The sequence below is a fragment of the Mustela nigripes genome, chromosome 2 (genome assembly GCF_022355385.1).
Source record: "Mustela nigripes isolate SB6536 chromosome 2, MUSNIG.SB6536, whole genome shotgun sequence".
NCBI classification, from domain to species: domain Eukaryota; kingdom Metazoa; phylum Chordata; class Mammalia; order Carnivora; family Mustelidae; genus Mustela; species Mustela nigripes.
Window position 1 is genome coordinate 143025246 of NC_081558.1, and position 17605 is coordinate 143042850.

The 17605-nt window shown below is 43.1% G+C and overlaps 1 protein-coding gene across 1 annotated transcript in view; it reads left to right on the plus strand.

The window, feature by feature from the left end:
• MINDY4B (MINDY family member 4B) overlaps positions 1 to 971 on the plus strand; it is a 35652-nt gene extending 34681 nt beyond the window's left edge. The window contains exon 12 of the mRNA XM_059388348.1: positions 829 to 971. Coding sequence (XP_059244331.1) covers positions 829 to 971 — 143 coding nt within the window. The remainder of the gene's footprint in view (positions 1 to 828) is intronic.
• The last annotated feature ends 16634 nt before the right edge of the window (positions 972 to 17605 follow it).

Here is a 17605-nt window from a genome sequence, read left to right on the forward strand (position 1 = left end):
TTGAACCCTGTTCTTTTTTTTTTTTTTTTTTAAGATTTTATTTATTTATTTGACAGAGAGAGATCACAAGTAGGCAGAGAGAGAGAGGAGGAAGCAGGATCCCTGCTGAGCAGAGAGCCCGATGCGGGATTCGATCCCAGGACCCTGAGATCATGACCTGAGCCGAAGGCAGCGGCTTAACCCACTGAGCCACCCAGGTGCCCCTTGAACCCTGTTCTTGAGCACTTCACTAAACTACCTCACCCTTCACACAAAAATGTAAATGTACTCTTAGATGCATTGAGAAGTGATGAGCTCTCCTTCCTCCTGGCTTTCCTGATAACTTCCTTAGCCTACGCTTGGCTCTATGTGTCACATCATGGTGCTGGAATGTGCATCACATGATATACCAATATTCATGTTTCAAAAAATACACATCCTACCACAGACTTGTTCTGTATAGGGCATTTCTATATACCATCTACTGGAATCCCCCTCTGCTTAACCAATTCTAGGAACACAGTTCACTGAGCCCAATTCCTGCCCACCCATCGTGTTTTTCTTCCTTCCTGGCTTCCTCTGGAATGGTGTATACAGGCAAGGGCCTAAATGCTGGCCGTTTGGAGTGCCTGGGCGGCTCAGTTAGGTGTCTGACTTTGACTCAGGTTCTGATACCAGGGTCCTGAGATAAAGCCCCAGGTAGGCTCCCTGCTCAGCGGGGAGCCTGTTTCCCCCTCTCCCTCTGCCCCTCCCCCAGCTCTCTCTCGCTCATTCTCTCTCTCTCTCTCTCTCTCTCAAACAAATAAATAAAATATTTTTTTTTAAAAATGCTGGCTGTTCCTCACTCAGATACTCACTCCCATCACTGGGAAAGGAACCAACATGAAGATGAACATGTACCAGGAAGACGGTTTTCTCCAGTGGAGATGGCAATCAGAACCAAGTGGAGAGAAGCCACCATCAACTGGCATGGAACCGTTCCCTTCCTCTAAAGAGAGAGCCAGGATGTGCAGCGATTTCTGAAGTTGAGTTGCTTGGCACAAAGCCTCATATGGGGGTAGATGCTTTACTTCTACATTCCTCATTCATGAACCCCAGTGAAAAACTCCACTTTTTTCTTTTTGCACCCCCCCCCCCCTTTATTTTGGTCTTTGCGAAGCCCTCTGCTGCTGTTATCGGTGCTGCTGAAGAAACATAGGCCCTTCCAGCAGGGGCCGCAAAGTGTATCCCTTCCTTTTATTCAATAGAGCAAAAGAAGTGTCTTTCTTGACTGTTATTTTCGATCAGTCTTTTCTTGGTGTGATTCTCCCTGAGGATGATGGACGCAGGCAGCTAGCTTTCATTTGGGGATGAAGTCATCAGTGATGCATCATCAGATTTTTAGTTATGGCAAGAACTCAAGCCTTCTCAAAGACTTCCCGGTATGGAGAGCATTCTTTTCCAAGGTTACATTTCACATGTCCACATTAGCAGGTTCTGGTCATTAAAATAGTAAATGGGCTTCTTTGGGCTTGGGGCAGGGACTATTCCTGGTAGAGTGGCAGCGAAAGTCATTGGCTTATGGGTTCAAGTCAAGGTGAGCACATAGGAGGAGACATTCCTTCTACCAGTGCTATGTTTGTTTCTTGTCTTTATAAGCTGAATATAAATACATAGACAGACAAACAGATAAACTGAGAAAGAAGTTTTATTCCTAGGTAAAATAAAATTATATATAAAAATAGATTCTCTTCTTACGTCATTGTTTAAAGAGAAACAATCCTTTTTAGAATGTAAATGTTTCCCAGTCCTATTGAATGCCTACACTTTTTCTGAAGAAATACACAGAGTAAGACACCTATTCTTTCTTTTAAAAGTACATGGAAACCATTTAGATCTTTTTCCAAACCCACTCCACTGATCTGCCAACTCTCAGACTTAGGTCTCTGTATTCACAAGCCAAAGGTTAGATTGCGAAGAACACCTTTTCCGAGCCCATTGCCCAAATTAATTTGTGAAATGCATTTTCATTTGGCTCAAAGAATAATGTTTTAACTTAAGGAGCATGGAGAAAATGAAACTTCAAGGTGAATAATAAACTATGTCAAAAAAGAAAGCCAAGTTGGCTTGGATTGCTGATTACGGTATCTTTATTACTTTGATGTTCTGATGAGGGATGTGAAAGCCATTGGATAAATACACAGATCCTTCTGGACCCTTGTTTTATTTGGTATTAGTTTTAGCAATATGGTGCTTTTCCTGAGGTGCAGGCCTGGTTTTTGTTTTATGGATACCGAGTCATTTCTAACCAAATGTGCCTGTTGGAGTGGACCGCTGGTAAGTGTAGGGACAATGACAGACAACAGCACGTACTTCAGGGAGGACGTTCCCAGCCACGATTAAGAGATTTCATTCAAAATGTCTCAAACAATAAGGACGTGCTTTTCCAACAAGAATGGTCCAGCAAGGGATCCATGACTCTCTTAGGTCAATCGTGATTCATTTCCTGGGGCTGAGAGCAGGACACTTGTTACCAGAACAAAATCGGGGCTCTGCAGAAGGAAGAAGGTTGAGATGACTGTTGTGTAGACAACTGGTCTGTCATCCTGACAAAAGGCATTTTTAATTGGCCTCATTTCTGAGTCTATTTTTGGTCCCTATCCTATTTTTCCTTTGAATTTCTAATTTATTTATAATTTGTGTTCCTTTGCCATATTTTATGTGTTGTAACTTGTCTTAAATTACTCCTGGAACAAATCTATAAATAAGTAAAATAATAGAGGAAAGATTAAGAACGTATGTTTTATATCTAAAGGTATAATAATTTTGATATATATAAAGGTATTAATCACTTTTCATGTCAATGTTGGAAAATGAGTTTTTATTTTGTCTTATTAGCAGGGCAGCCAGTAATTTTTTTTGAAAGGTGGAAACATGTTATTTAAAAGGAGCTAAAAATGTCCTGGGATATCAGATCACCTTTGAACTTTCTGTGTTTTGAGAAAAATGACTTCAGTTGTCCTTTCAGCTGCTGCTTCTTTTTTCTTCTTCTTCTTCTTTTTAATTTTAGGTATATTTATTTATTTTAGAGAGAGAGGGAGAAAGAGCACAAGGTGGGGGCCAGAGGGAGAGAGAGAGCCTCTCAAGTAGACACCCTGCTGAGCTTGGAGCCCAGCGCAGGGCTGGATCTCACAACCCTGAGATCACAGCCTGAGCCAAAACCAAACTTAACGGACTGCACCACCCAGGTGCGCCATGTCCTGTCAGCTTCTTAATCAGTCCGGAAAAAGTTATTTGCTTGAATACAGAAGTGAGTAATTTTTCTGAATAGTTATGTAAACTAACTGTATCCATAGTGGGACAATGTCCTTGAGGAGATGGTAAATAGTTTGTTCTCCTCAGTACTGACTAGGACTCTATGTCCCTCAAAATTATTGTCTGTTCCTAGAGAAGACGCGCGAATGACTTTTGTGAGTACATGTTCACCACAGTGGCAAGACAAGGTGGGAGCTGGCCGGGGACGGGCAGCCTGAGAGTCCCTTCCCCCACACTGACATGGTTTGGCATTGGGTTCACCAGCTATGTGCAACCTGCAGTCATACCTGGACCTGATTTTATTTACAAATAAGTAACACACACTGTTGACTGTTGTAATTGCCTTTTCAGGGCCTTGGAGACACAACCGTTCATTCATTCACTCAGGGAACTTTTCTAACGTTCCCTATGTGCCAGGCGCTCCGCTGGGTGCTGGAGAAATATGGTGAGACAGTCAGCCTGGGCCCTCCTCTCTCACAGAGCTTAAGCTCTTCTGAGGAGATGGCATTAATTGGAACACCACTTTAATGAATATAAACTTGAAAACTGAGATAAGTGGTCAGAGGGAAGGGATTTCCGATGCATAGTATCTTAGAATAAAGGCCTGGAAGTCCAGGAAAAGGTTTCTCTGCAAACAGATGGTTAAGCTGAGGTAGGAAGCTAAGTAGAAAAACCAGGAGGGTCATGGAGGGATGAGCAGGGGCAGAGCCCTGCAGTGACAGTGCTTAGGGACCAGAGAAGCCAGTGGGGCTGAGGTGCAGGGGGCAAGGTGGAGAGTGGCTGGGAAGCAGCTTGTGGTGGGGGGAGGGAAGGACTGACCACAGGACAACCTTGGAAGGTTTTAAGTGACCTGGTAAGATTTGCATTTTGAAAAAAAATGCCTCGGTGTGGAGAATGGGCTATAGAGAGCCTGGAGGGGATGTAGAGACAAGTTAGGAGACTATAGCTGTGGTACAGGGAAGAGATGGCCAGAAAAAAAAAAAGTGGCAATAAAAGCAGACCAAAGTGGGCCCCTGGGGAGCTACCTATCGGTAAAACAGACAAGACCAAGAGATTGGCTGGGGAGGGAGGACTCAAGGGTAGGGGGAGGGAGGACTCAAGCATGACTTCCAAGTTTCTGATTTGAAAACAGGTGGAAGTTTGGGCCTCCAGAGAATTTGGAATCACTAAAAGATTGGCAGATGTGGAAAGGAGGAAATCCCAGATTCAGTCTTGGATGGAACATTCACATGAAGAGGAGGAACAGGGGACTAGAAAGGGGGACCTGGCACTCAGAGGAGAGGCTTGGATCAGAGAATTACATCTGGGAGTCTTGATGGGAAGGAGCATGAGGGTCTGGAATAAATGTGCCTAAAGAAGAGTAGGAAACAAGAAGAGGGCTGGGGCTCCAACTGAGCCCTGAGGAATTCCAGCGTCAGCAGTCAAGTCAGGTGTGATGAGCCTGGAAAAGAGGCAGAGAAGGAGCAGACAGGTACAAGAGGCAGCCAGCTGGTGATACCTAAATAAAAGGTATTTTCAGCAATGACTCTTAATGTTAAAGTCAACCAGAGGGGATCAAGTCTGAATAAATCCGGACAGTTATTTTTAGGATAGCAGTTCAACTTTAATTCTGTAGAATGTAATCATACCCAATCTCCTTCCCAGAAGGACATAGAATGGCTGACAACTGGTGAGACTCTTGGAGAACTTTGTGTCTTCTTTCTGTTACTGAAGCTGATGAGAAAACTTCTCACTACTGTCCACAAGGTGGTGCTGTGAGAGGGACTTTTTTCAATCCCATGATCAAATCTAATTACCAAGTGAATGTGGGTGATTCAGTTACACACACAAAAACCCAGTAAATAATTATAAAATTGATATAAGGGTTATTCAATCTTTGTGATACTTGGAACTGGTATCTCTAAGCATGGTGAGTGGAAGTATTCTAACCTAGGAGTCTTCCTTTCTCTCCTGCTCCATTGGGGGCAGCAAGAACTATAAATGTTAACTTCAAAACAGCCCCACATGCACCACCCCCTTCCTGGCATGGGCACCCCCTGGCTCTCTGCTGGACTATTACAATAGCCACCCAAGTGTTCCCCTTACTTCTCTCTTATCCCCTTCCGGTCCTTTGTCAACAAAGCAACCAGTCCTCTTTCTAATACTGGAATCTGACCATATTATAACAATTCATATTGCTATGTTATGAATTCATTTTCATGTAATGAGGACAAAATACCAAAATCTTAACATAATCTACAAGAGCCTGTAGGATTCAGCTCCTGGTTCATCTCATGCCACTTTCCTTCTCATCACCGTACTCCACCTAAGCCACACTCACCCCCACTTCAGGGGCATTGCCTCTACTGTTCCCTCTGCCCACAACAATCTTGCTCTTCAGATCTCTGCTGGAAACCACTTCTTCAGAGGTTCCTTCTCTGATGTCACCCTCCTTCCAATAGCTCCCCTAGTTCACTTCTCTTAGCATCCTAATCTTTATACCATTTGCCACGATTTACAATGACGTGCTTATTTATAAGCTTATATGTTAAATGCCCAGCTGAGGAATAGCCACAAAGAGCTGCCCCTAGCTGCCCCTAGACCAGTGGTTCTTAAGCTTTTTGGTCTCAGTACACTTCTATGCTTTTATAAATTATCAGTGACCCCCGCAAAGAGCTTCTGTTTATCTGAGTAGTATCAATTAATACTTGTCCTATTAGAAACAAAAGCTAAAAATTATTTAAATATTAATTCATTTAAGATAGCAGTGGTGAAACTTATCACATATTAACCCAAGACAGTATTTTATGCAAAACAACTATATTTTCCAAAGAAAAAAAATAATGAAAAGGGTGTCATTATTTTACATTTCTGTAAATCTGTTTAATGGCCAACTTAATAGAAGATAGTTATATTCTCACATTTGTCTCTGCATTTAATTTGTTGTGATATGTTTTTAGATTAAAATGCATGAAGAAAATCATCTCTATATAGGTATATAACAGGAAAGGGAAGGAGAAATGTAACAGCTTGTGGCTATTCTTCTTTGATACTACACCAAAACTCTACAAGTGGTCATGTTTTAAACATTAGTTACAGTGTAGAAACTGGAATCATATCAATGAATTCTTCAAATGCTGTTACATCAAAATCCATTCATTTATATTGTACCATAAGTGGATCTTTCCCATGCATTTGTCATTTGGAAAATATTGGTTTGTAGGGGCACCCAAGTGGCTCAGTCAGTTGTGCCTCCGACTCTTGATTTCAGGTCATGATCTCAAGATCATAAGACTGAGCCCGACCTTGAGCTCCATGTTCAACAGGGAGTCTACTTGGGATTCTGTCTCTCCACCTGCATGAACATTCACTTGCTCACTCTCTCTCTCTCTCAAATAAATAAATACATCGTTTTTAAAAAGAGAAAGTACTGGTTTTTTGAATTGCATATATCCTTAAATAATATTATATAATACAAATCCAAAAATCATATTAGTTACTAATGAAATACTTGTACATGAAAAAACACTGATGGAGCTCACGAACATAATGATGAAGGGGAAAAAAAAACCAAACAGGAAATAGCCCGTTCTATAAGGATCCATTTATATATATAGTTCAAAAACAGATAAAACTGATCTGTGGTGATAAAGGTCAGGAGAGTATGTACCTTTGGGGGGCAGTGACTAAAAAGCAGTAAGGAGTTTAGTGGGGAAGTAATAATGTTTTATTTCTAAGTCTGGGTGCTGGCTACACAGTTGCATTCATTTGCAAATTTTTTTCAAAAATATGCACTTAAAATTAGGCTCTTTTCTGTATATGTTATAGTTAATAAAAAGATTTTTCCAAAGAAGATATTTGAGGATAGTCATATAGATCAATGGAATGGAGTTATGAACCTAGAAATGAACCCTAAATTTTATAGTTAGTTGATTTTTTACAAAGAGGCCAAGACAATTCAATGGGGGAAAGAATGGTCTTTTCAACAAACACTGGGACAGCTTGTTATCGACATGCAATAAATGCTTTTGGACCCCAACCATACACAATATGCAAAAATTTAACTCAAAGTGGGCCATAGATTTAAGTGTAAAGGCTAAAAATATACCACTTTAGAAGAAAGCATAGGAAGAAATCCTTGTGATTTTGTTTTAGGTAGTGATATCTTAGATGCAATACCAAAAACATAAGCAACAAAAGACAAGATTGATAAATTGGACTTTCTCATTAAAACTTTTGTACTCCAAAGGACAACCATCATGGAAAGGCAAAATTTACAAATCATGTGTCTGATAAGAGACTTGTATCCAGAATATATAAAGAACTTGCATAATTCACTAATAAGACAGCCCAGTTTTAAACACAAATCACACAAGTGATTTGAATAGACATTTTTCTAAAAAAGATCTACAAATGACTCAATAGGCACACAAAATGATTTTCAACATTATTAGCTATTAGAGTAATGAGATACCACTTTACAGTCACTGGGATGGTTATAATAAAAAAGACAAGTGTTGCTGAGTATACTAAGAAGTTAGAACACTCATTACTGGTAGAAATATAAAATAGTGCAGCCACATTAGAAAACAGTTTGGCAGTTCCTCAAAATGTTAAATACAAAGTTACCCTATTACCTAGCAATTCGATTTCCAGGTATGTAACTCCAGAAAAACAAAAACATATGTCCACATAAAAAATTTGCACACAACTACTTATGTCAGCATGATTTATAATAGTCAAAAAAGTAGAAACAACTCAAAGGTCCTTCACCTTATAAATGAATAAACAAAAAATCATATATTGCTATAATGGGATATTACTCAGCCATAAAAACGAACAGACAACTATATCATAGTTGACTATTACATAGGTGAATTTCAAAAGATTATGCTAAGGGAAAGAAGTTAGTCACAAAAGACCACTTATTGTATGCTTCCATTTATATAAAGTGACCAGAACAGTCAAATCTATAGAGGCATAAAGTAGATTAATGGTTGCCTAAGGTAGGGGGTAGGGGAAGGAGGAGAAGTGTGCAGGTGGGGAGTGGGGATCGGCAGTGACTGCTAACGGGTACTAGGTTCCTTTTGGGGGATGAAGAAGTGTTCTAAAATGAGATTATGGTGATGGTTACATACTCTCTACATATAATAAAGAACATTTAAACAGGCAAACTTTATGGAATATAAATTATATGTCATTATGGTCATTATAAAAAATAGCTATTTATAAGGGGTACCAAAACCATTCCTGTGAAAGGGACCATAGTAAAATAATTAGGGTCTGACAGGTCTGCAGAGACAAAACATCTCTGCCTCTAACCAGCATGTTTTGAGAGGCGTAACTGTTTCTGGGGTTGGGAAGTGGTAAAGGTTTCCTCAGCATCCCCCACCCCCAAAATAACCAACACAGCTCCCTACAAAGACACTGGCATTTGATTTGTTTCATACCCTGAACTCAGACTCTTCTCCAACCCAATTAAGTCCTTTGACCTTGAATTATCTTTTCTTTTGCATGTGATTATAACCCCACAAGAGGGAGACAGCTGGCCCCTTCCTCTCCCTCGGGGGCTCCCAGGGACACCCAAGTTCACCGCACTGTAGGAGTTAATCAGACTTGACCAGGCAGAAAGACAGGGGAGCCCTAATGGGCAAAACAAAAGTGGCAGGTGAGCAACCTGCCTGGCTGCTACTTAAAAGTAAGACAGATGCACTAACTAAGCAATTTAAAACCACAGAGGCAAGGGTGGGGGTGGGGGGAAGAGGTGTGCAGATGAGCTGGCAAAGTGAACCCAACCGTCACCGTGACTGGACATAGCTGCCGTCGGTTCATGCAGGCAATGCCAAGCTCACGACGAGGTGTGTGCGCACGTGTACACAGAGTCACTTCCTAACCAAATCTGGTTCAGAATAACATCATCCATAAGAGACTCCAGAACCCGAATTTAATAAATTTAATCAAAATGCAGAACATTGTTACCTGCACAAGGCTGTAATCACGGCTCAAAGTTAGTTACAGCTGCCCGAAGCTACCGGCATGTAAAATGAAAAGTCAATTTGAAATTTCGTCCACAGAATGAGATTTGCTATTTTGAAACAGGAATGGTACAGCACAGAAAACACTTTGCTCCTTATCATGGTCTGGGTCACTTTGCCCTGCACACTCAGGTTGAGGCTGCGAGCATATGGAAAAAAAATGAAATCGTTATCCAAGAATTTAACCAATCCCAGGACGTCAAGTATGATGGATCTCCTTGTTCTGCCCTCAGCGTGGTACCCCTTTCCAGGACCCACCAAGGAAATGTACGTTCCAACCAACAGGCCACATCTGGGTTGTTTTTTTCCTAGCTTCTTCTCCCCAGAAATCATCAGAGAGCTTCTGGACAGTTTTGTTTACATAGAGTCTGTTACTAAGCAAACAACTCTTAAAATCATAAAATCCAGTCCCTTCCATTTTGCTCTGCGTCTTTTCACAAACTTGCCTGTGAGTCATCTTTTGGCCTGAGAGAAATAGATTTAATCAGTCCTTTGGTGTCGATGGAAAGGTATCTTTTGGTTATCTACTCAAACAGCTCCCATTTTTTATGAGAAAGGATAGAGAACAAAGCAGGGGTGATGCTGATGGGCGTGGGGAGGGGGGAAGAAGGGAGGGAGGACCACAATAAGAGGGAGGAGAAGGACCCTCCAGGGTACCTCAAGACAGACTGATAAGGGGCAAGCTTCCCAGAGAAGACAGAAAACAGTACAGCCTAGTAACTGTACACATTTTATAATAAAGCTGTAACAGATACCCGTTCAGTCAGAATAGCTGACTCCTTGTGTTAAATCTGGCTTATCATTTTGTTTCAGAAGGAAACGGTATTCCTGCCCCAAGCTTCAGTTTTCTCATTTTTTTTTTAAAGATTTTATTTGTCCATTTGACAAAGAGAGAGAGAGATCACAAGCAGGCAAAGAGGGAGGGGGAAGCAGGCTCCCCGCTGAGCAGAGAGCCTGACTCGGGGCTCGATCCCAGGACCCTTGGATCATGACCCAAGCCGAAGGCAAAGGCTCAACACACTGAGCCACCCAGGCACCCCTCAGTTTTCTCATTTTGAAATAACTACAACCCACAAACTACTACTAGTATTAGGAAGACAGGAATTCCATGAACAACTTTAGGCTCCTTCAGACTGTAGTGAAACAAGGAATGAAAAAAAATGACTCAAACTTTAGTGTTCAAAATAGTTGTTTTTGGGGCACGTGATTGGGTCTGCCTTCGGCGGCTCAGATCATGATCTCAGGGTCCTGGGATCGAGTCCCATATCGGGCTCCCTGCTCCTCAAGGAGTCTGCATCTCCCTCCCCCACCACCCCTCTACCCCTTCTTGTGTTCTGTTTCCCTCTCTCTCAAATAAATAAAATCTTCAAAAAAATTCCATAGGGCAGAATTATTTAAGATTTTATCTTATTTTGGGGTGCCTGAGTGGCTCAGTGGGTTAAAGCCTCTGCCTTCGGCTCAGGTCATGATCCCAGGGTCCTGGGATCAAGCCCGCATCGTGCTCTCTGCTCAGTGGGGAGCCTGCTTCCTCCTCTCTCTCTGCCTGCCTCTCTGTCTACTTGTGATCTCTGAGTGTCAAATAAATAAGTAAAATCTTTAAAAAAAAAAAAAAGATTTTATCTTTTTTTTTTTTTTTAAGTAATCTCTACACCAAGCATGGGGCTCAAACTCACAACCCCGAGATCGAGAATCACATGTCTCACTGACTGAGTCAGCCAGGCGCCCCCAGAAAACAGAATTTAATGCAAGATGGCAGGGAGGTTCAGACTTATACAAGGCCACTATCCACATTGACTGAAGCAGTCTTTCCCCCAGTGCTCCCTCCTGAACCTGAACATTCTGTCACCCGCCCAACCCCCTCTTCCCCTGAGCCCTACAGCATCCTGGGAACCTCTCATTCCTTTCAGCAACCTGGCACAAGGCAGCACCCGCTGTGACCTTTCTCCTCGGTCAAACCCCAAGAGCCCTCTGCTACCACAGAAGAGGTTCACAGGCAGAAGTCTCACCCTCCCACCACCAGCTATCACACATGCTTCTTTGATATTTGATTTAAATCCCCACTTGGGAATAGCTTCAGTGTCTAATATTGTACTGGAATTGCTGTTTACATAGCAAGAGAGAGAAACACATGACAAATTTCTAGACTGACCCACCTCCGTCACTTGATGTTTTAGGTCATAATCAAAATAATCTTTTAAAAATTGCATTTAAATAGTGTTGTAGCAGCTATTGGTGTGGATTGAAGTTGGATTTAGTAGGTGTTTTCCAGGTGAGGAAAGAGCTTCAGAGAAGGTAAGCAAGCTGTTCGAAGTCTTATGGTGATTAAATTGCAAGGCCACGGCTAGAAGCTGGGGCTTCTGATTTTGTCTGGGGCTCTTCCCCTCTTTGTTCCACTGACACCTGTGTACGCTGCCTTAATGGGAGATAGGAGACTTGGTCGGGGAGAGGAAGGGAGGTCAGCTGCTTTTTCTAAGGGACCTTGGGCCCGGGAGACTGGCCATGCTCCCGGACCTCCAAGTTGGGAGTCTTGAGGGGCAAGGCAGGAGGTGACATCAAAGCTGAGCGCTGCTCTGACATCTCTGGAAACCCAGACTGTGCCCTTCCGGAGTCTGTGGCAGGATATCGGAGTTTCAGAGCCTTTCTGTGAGACTCAGGACACCTCTGCTTCCTCGTGAATGCTGTCCCCGCAGGCCATTGATCCTTGTTTGTGCCACATTCATTCACTCATTCACTCCCTCCCTCATTCATTCAGTCCCTCATTCATTCACTCACTCACTCATTCATCGTCTGCCCTTCTTCCCTAGGATGTAAACTCCACGAGCATGGGAATTTTTGTCTCTTTTGTTCACTGATAAATCTCAGCACTTAATACAGTGCCTGGCACATTGTAAGCTCAGAATAAAAATATGTTGAATAAAAACACAGAACCTACCAGCCGTCCCCTATTTTGACTAAATTATATCTCACCAGCACACATGTTGAAGGCCATAGGCAAAAAAATCCCCAGAAGACAAAAGAAACGTGATGGGAGGAAGCTACCCCAGAAGGGGGCGCTCTCTGTGACAGGGGCTAGGCGTCTGGGGGTGGGGGGCAGACTGTAGCTTAGCACTAATGGTCATTTTTCAAAATAACCACTGAAAAGTGGGGAGCTGCTGATTATAGTATAACTTGACATTTCTCTGTTTGTTTGTTTGTTTGTTTGTTTTTCCAATCCCTAGATACTCTTTTGAGGCAAAACTCTCAAGTTTGATATTAAAACAAATGTATATCATAATTTACAAGTTGAGATCCCTAAAGGAAACTGATGTCACTGGATACTGATTACAATCTCTGGCCCTTCATTGAAATATCACACAGCTTTAAACAACATATGAATCCTGAGTCTTCACGGTCTAGGGATGGAGTCCAGAGCTGCCTACACAGCTGACTTGGCTTCTCAATGTCCCGTTTTCCCCAGCAGTTGCAACGGAAGGTGGGAAGGAAGGAGAGAAGGACAAAGGGAGGGAGACAGGACAGAGGTCACGGCGCTGGTTAGCAAGGAGGTGCTTTAAGTGTGGGCATGACGTGTTTTAACCTAGTAACTAAAGACACAAAAAATAAACCTGATTCTTTAAGGGATTTGATAAGTACAGAAAACCTGGGTATCTGGAGCTTTATTTTCATCATGTTTAGAGATTATACTGTCTGGTTTAGTCCCCGTTTTTAAGTATATAATAAAGTGTACTTTATTTATTTACTTACTTGGAAAATGCCTCCAGCAGTTCTCTTGTAGCAGAAACAAAAGGTGTCCTCAGAGCAGACGTTTGTCTTGCTGGTCACTGGAAGCAGTGGAGTCCTGGAGGTAGCTGCACTCCCAAGGGCAGAGGGAGTTGATGGTGGGCGTCTGGTCTCAGCTCCAAGGCCAGTGGCATCACTGAGTAGGTTGAAATTGACTATCCTAAGAGTATTTACATCACACAAACTGGCAAACAAAAAAATTGGCAAAAAAAATTTTTTTTCAGAGGTCCAGTGGTTTAACATTTGTCAATGTGTCACTGCTTGAGAGGTCCTTAGGTCCTTTTAATAATAGAAACACAGGGTGGTGACCCTCCATGGTCCTAAAGCAAGGGTGTAACTGCTCTCTATCCTCTGCAGAGCTTAATGAAGGCTCCCCCACCCCTGTAAGACCAGAGGGCTGTGCAGACACAAAGATCATATTCATAAAGTGTCCAAACTCCTCTGGGTGAGAAGGAACTGTGATGCCCCACCTTGCTTATTGAAATTCAAGTTAGGGGCATTTGTTAGGAGAATCATGGTGTGATCCCAAGCAAGCCCCAGTATTGGCAGAAGCTGACAAAGGGCACGATATAAAATTACCTTGAGGGAAGGGGCTAGTTGAGATTTGGTCCAGACTCAACACAAAGGCCTTGAGGGTTTGGTGGGAGACCATAGATTCTCCAACTGTGGTATTCCTCAGCTGTTTCATGCTTTGAAAACCCATGACTGTGAACTTGAAGCTAACATGTGAATCACCTCCACAACACTTTCAAGAGCACCCGAGTCTTCTGTCCCAGAGCACAGAATTGGCTGGTGTTCGAAAACAAGACTGTCACGCATTGAGTGACAGAGGAATGTCACAGTTTTGGTGCTACTGACGCCTGGCATCTGCAAGCAGGATTAAACCACTCTATCCAAGGAAGTTCTTGAAGCTTTTCAACAAAAAGTGGTGGTTGGTGGGGGTGGGGGGTTGTTCCGATAGGACAGAATTCAAGAGGAAGAGACCCGGCTTCATGCTAATGAGGCAGTATGGGTACTCGGGCAATCACATGGTAAGCAGAAAACATTTTATATGTATATACAGAGGGAAATATATTCAAGTAGGAAGAATGATTATTATGATATTTCTGACAATTATGAGATATGACAATTATTGCTGATGATTTTCTTCTTTACACTTGACTTTCTACAGTTACGGAAGAAAAGTGAAACCTAAGCTCACATATTTCGTTACTGTATCAAAAACATTCACGTTCCCCCTATGGCAAGAAGTTGCTCCCAGACCCATAAGGTTGCCTTTTTAGGATTAATGAGGGAATCACCCTCTGGTTTAGACCATTCCAGGATCCAGTCCACTCAAAACACAAGGGAGACTGGCAACACTGGGGCTCAGCTGGGGACTGAGAGTAGGGCTTGGAAAGGTAATGGGCTGTCACCAGCCCCAGCAGGACAGAGAAGAGAAGTACAGTCACAGCCAAGATCCAGACTCCTAGACCCAGGCAACACCATGAAGGTCACCTATCCCATCTGCTGCCAGCAAGTGCCTGGCCCTGTATTAAGTGAGGGGAGACTGTGGCTATCTTTTATCCTTTTTCTTAAATTTCTTTCATGTCATGTTCTTGTATTAAAAAAAAAAAAAGGCAAAAGCAAGATTGGCCAATAGGTAATAGGATTTCCTCTGAGTGTCATTTAAAGTGGCAGCTCTAGAGTCAAGACGAGACTTTTGTGTTGCTTTCCTCTGCTGAATCTCTGAGGGAAAGTTTTTTGTGGATCTGAGGTGGGGAAGGGGGATCACTCTCCTAAGATCAACTTGACTCAAGAGAAATGTCTCCAGCTCCCTTAGGACCCCGGGGTGCCTGACATCGGCCCCTCCCCCTCCTGACCTGTCTCCCCCATGCTGATGACAAGCTCCTCCGTGACAGAGGCAAGGGCAGGAACCACTCAACCACAGACTTTAATAACTTTCTCTCTACATGCTAACATGGGATCAATGAGATCTAAATTGAAATGTGTGGTTGAATGGCTTTCTGAAAATGTCCCGAGCCTCCAAGTCTTTGCAGGAGTTAAAATCTCCTTCAGGGAAAGGAGGAAAGTACTTGTGTGGCTGGCTCCTAAGCACCTTACCCTTTTCATAGATAACAAAGAAGGGAATGGATTTATGTCGTTGACGGAATGGGAAATAGAACGTAGAGGAACAAGGCGTTCTCCAGAAAGCACAGTCTGAAAAGCAAAGGCTTCTGTATTCCTCCTTCATTAAGGGGGGCAAGTCGGTGGGGCAGGAGTGAGGGATGAAGGGTGGGGGTAAACTAAGGAAGGAGAGAGAGCCACGTGAGGATGCGACCCATGGAGTGCATCTGACTGCTCGACCTCACTCCAACGACCCTCCGTGAGGTCATTTAAAGTGCACCTCAGGTTCATTCACCTGGGAGAGAAATGTAGAAAAATTACCCATCACTTCTCAGCTCAGGTTGAAGACCCTGCACTTTCGGCTGTGCGAGTGTGGGCACCAAGTGGGCTTCCACAACTTCCCATGTCTCAACGTTAACAAGGAAGTCCCCAAACAGAAGGCAAGAGGTCTGAGGTGCAGGCGTGAGGCTGGGTGCTGTCATACGGCAAATGTGTGAAGTGGACGGGAGTCCACACAGAGCGGGCCACCGCTGCAGCCGCTGGACCCGGAGACATGGGCTTGCCTTGAGCTGGCTAACTCCTACGTGTGTTTTAAGAATCACATCAGATCCTCCTTCTCCTCCAGGAAGCCCTTCTCTGACAGGCCTTTCCTCCATCACTCTGCCAAACTGATTCACTTAATAATACATACACTGACAGATTATCCTAGCCAGGAAATGCTTCATTTAAAGGTTTTAAATTCTCAAAAATAAAGGACTATTCAGTAAACTAAAAATTCAACAATCCACGTGTTGATTTAACTCAACACAGCATAAATACATACCTAAGATACAATGGTTTTAAAATTCTTGTTCACCATGGCAGAAATTGATAGTTATTCCCAGATATCCGTTCCCCTTCTTCTCTGGGAACATAGCAAGACTAATAGTTTTACTACTGGCCTCCCAGAATACATTTCTCAGGTTCGCTGGCAGCAAGGGACCACCATGTTTCACTCAGTTCTGACCAATGGAATGTGAGCAGAAGAGAGTAGTAAAAATGCCAGGTTGGGTCCTTAAAAGGAAAGAGGGAGCGATCCCCTTATTCTGTTCTTTCTTTGCACTGGTTTGAAAGAGGACGAACCTGGTGGTGGAGGTTCACCTAGGCCCGCATGGATACTGTGAGCAGCTCCTTTGGGATGGGAGAAGAAAAAGATAGAAGGAGCCTGGGACCCTTCACCCTGGTACCACGATCCCAGTCCTGAAAGCTTACATCCAGACTCTTCTGTGAGAAAGATGCCCATATCATGTTTTCATTGCCTACAAGAAAAAATTGTATTGACTGTCTTACCATGTACTTAGGATTGCCTAAGTTTGAGGAGCTCAGAGTAGGGATATGGAAATAAGAGATGTCATCCCAATTTAAAGGAGGGGTTAGCCTAGTGAGAAGGGAGGCTATAAAAAAAATTACACACACACACACACACACGCACAGTGTGACAAGAGCTGCAGGTGCTGTGGGAGGTCACGTACAGGGCTTCCTGAAAGAGGTGGTTTCCGTAAGGACTTCTAAATAACATAAAGGAGATGACAAGCTCTGAGGAAGGAAGGGAACAGCATAAACAGAGACAGCAAGGCCAGAGAATGCTTGGTGCTGTCCAGGAAGATGGCAGTGGGTCCGAGCACTTAGGGGGATGGGGTCTGTGGTGAGTTCAAATTCTACTGTAGCACCTATTAGCTACATGACCTTAGGTGAATTACTGAACCTCTGTGTGTCTGCCTCCTGGAGCCGCCATCAGAATTAAATGAAATAACTCATGTAAAAATCCTTAGCGCAGTGTTTGACTCATGGTGTGGAACAGGCCCAGCAAACAGTAGCTTAAAAAAAAAAAAGAAAAATGTACTTTGGTATGACTGGAACCCAGAGGACAAAATGAAGAATGGTCAGAGAGAAGGCTAGAGGGGTAGTTTGTGACCAGACCAGTAAAGCATCTGGATTTCATCCTGAATCCAAGGGATTTTAAGTAGGAGGCTGGCCTGGTCAGATAGCTTTCTGCCTTTGAGGCTCAATTTGACGGCAGAGTGACACATAGGTCAGAACAGGTCAGGCCTTCCTTCTAAGTGAATCTCAACTTTGCACAAAGGAAAGCATTATTCCCCACAGTGCACCCCCTAGACAAACATTTTTATGAACTGTAGATGGTGAAAACAGGCAGCCTGAGTTGTAAAGACAGATTACCTACCCAGTAATGACAATTCACAACCCGGTCTGAAGGGGGCTCACTGCCTTGTCTCTGCTTGAAAGGAAAGCTTATTATTGCTTTAGCCATTGTTATTCTGTAACAGCCTAAATTTCCACCACCTGTCTTGCTAAGAAACATACCCATGGTCAGACGACCCAGAATATCATTTTCCACCTGAACGGGATTAAGCCATTACAGAAGGCTCCCTCATGTT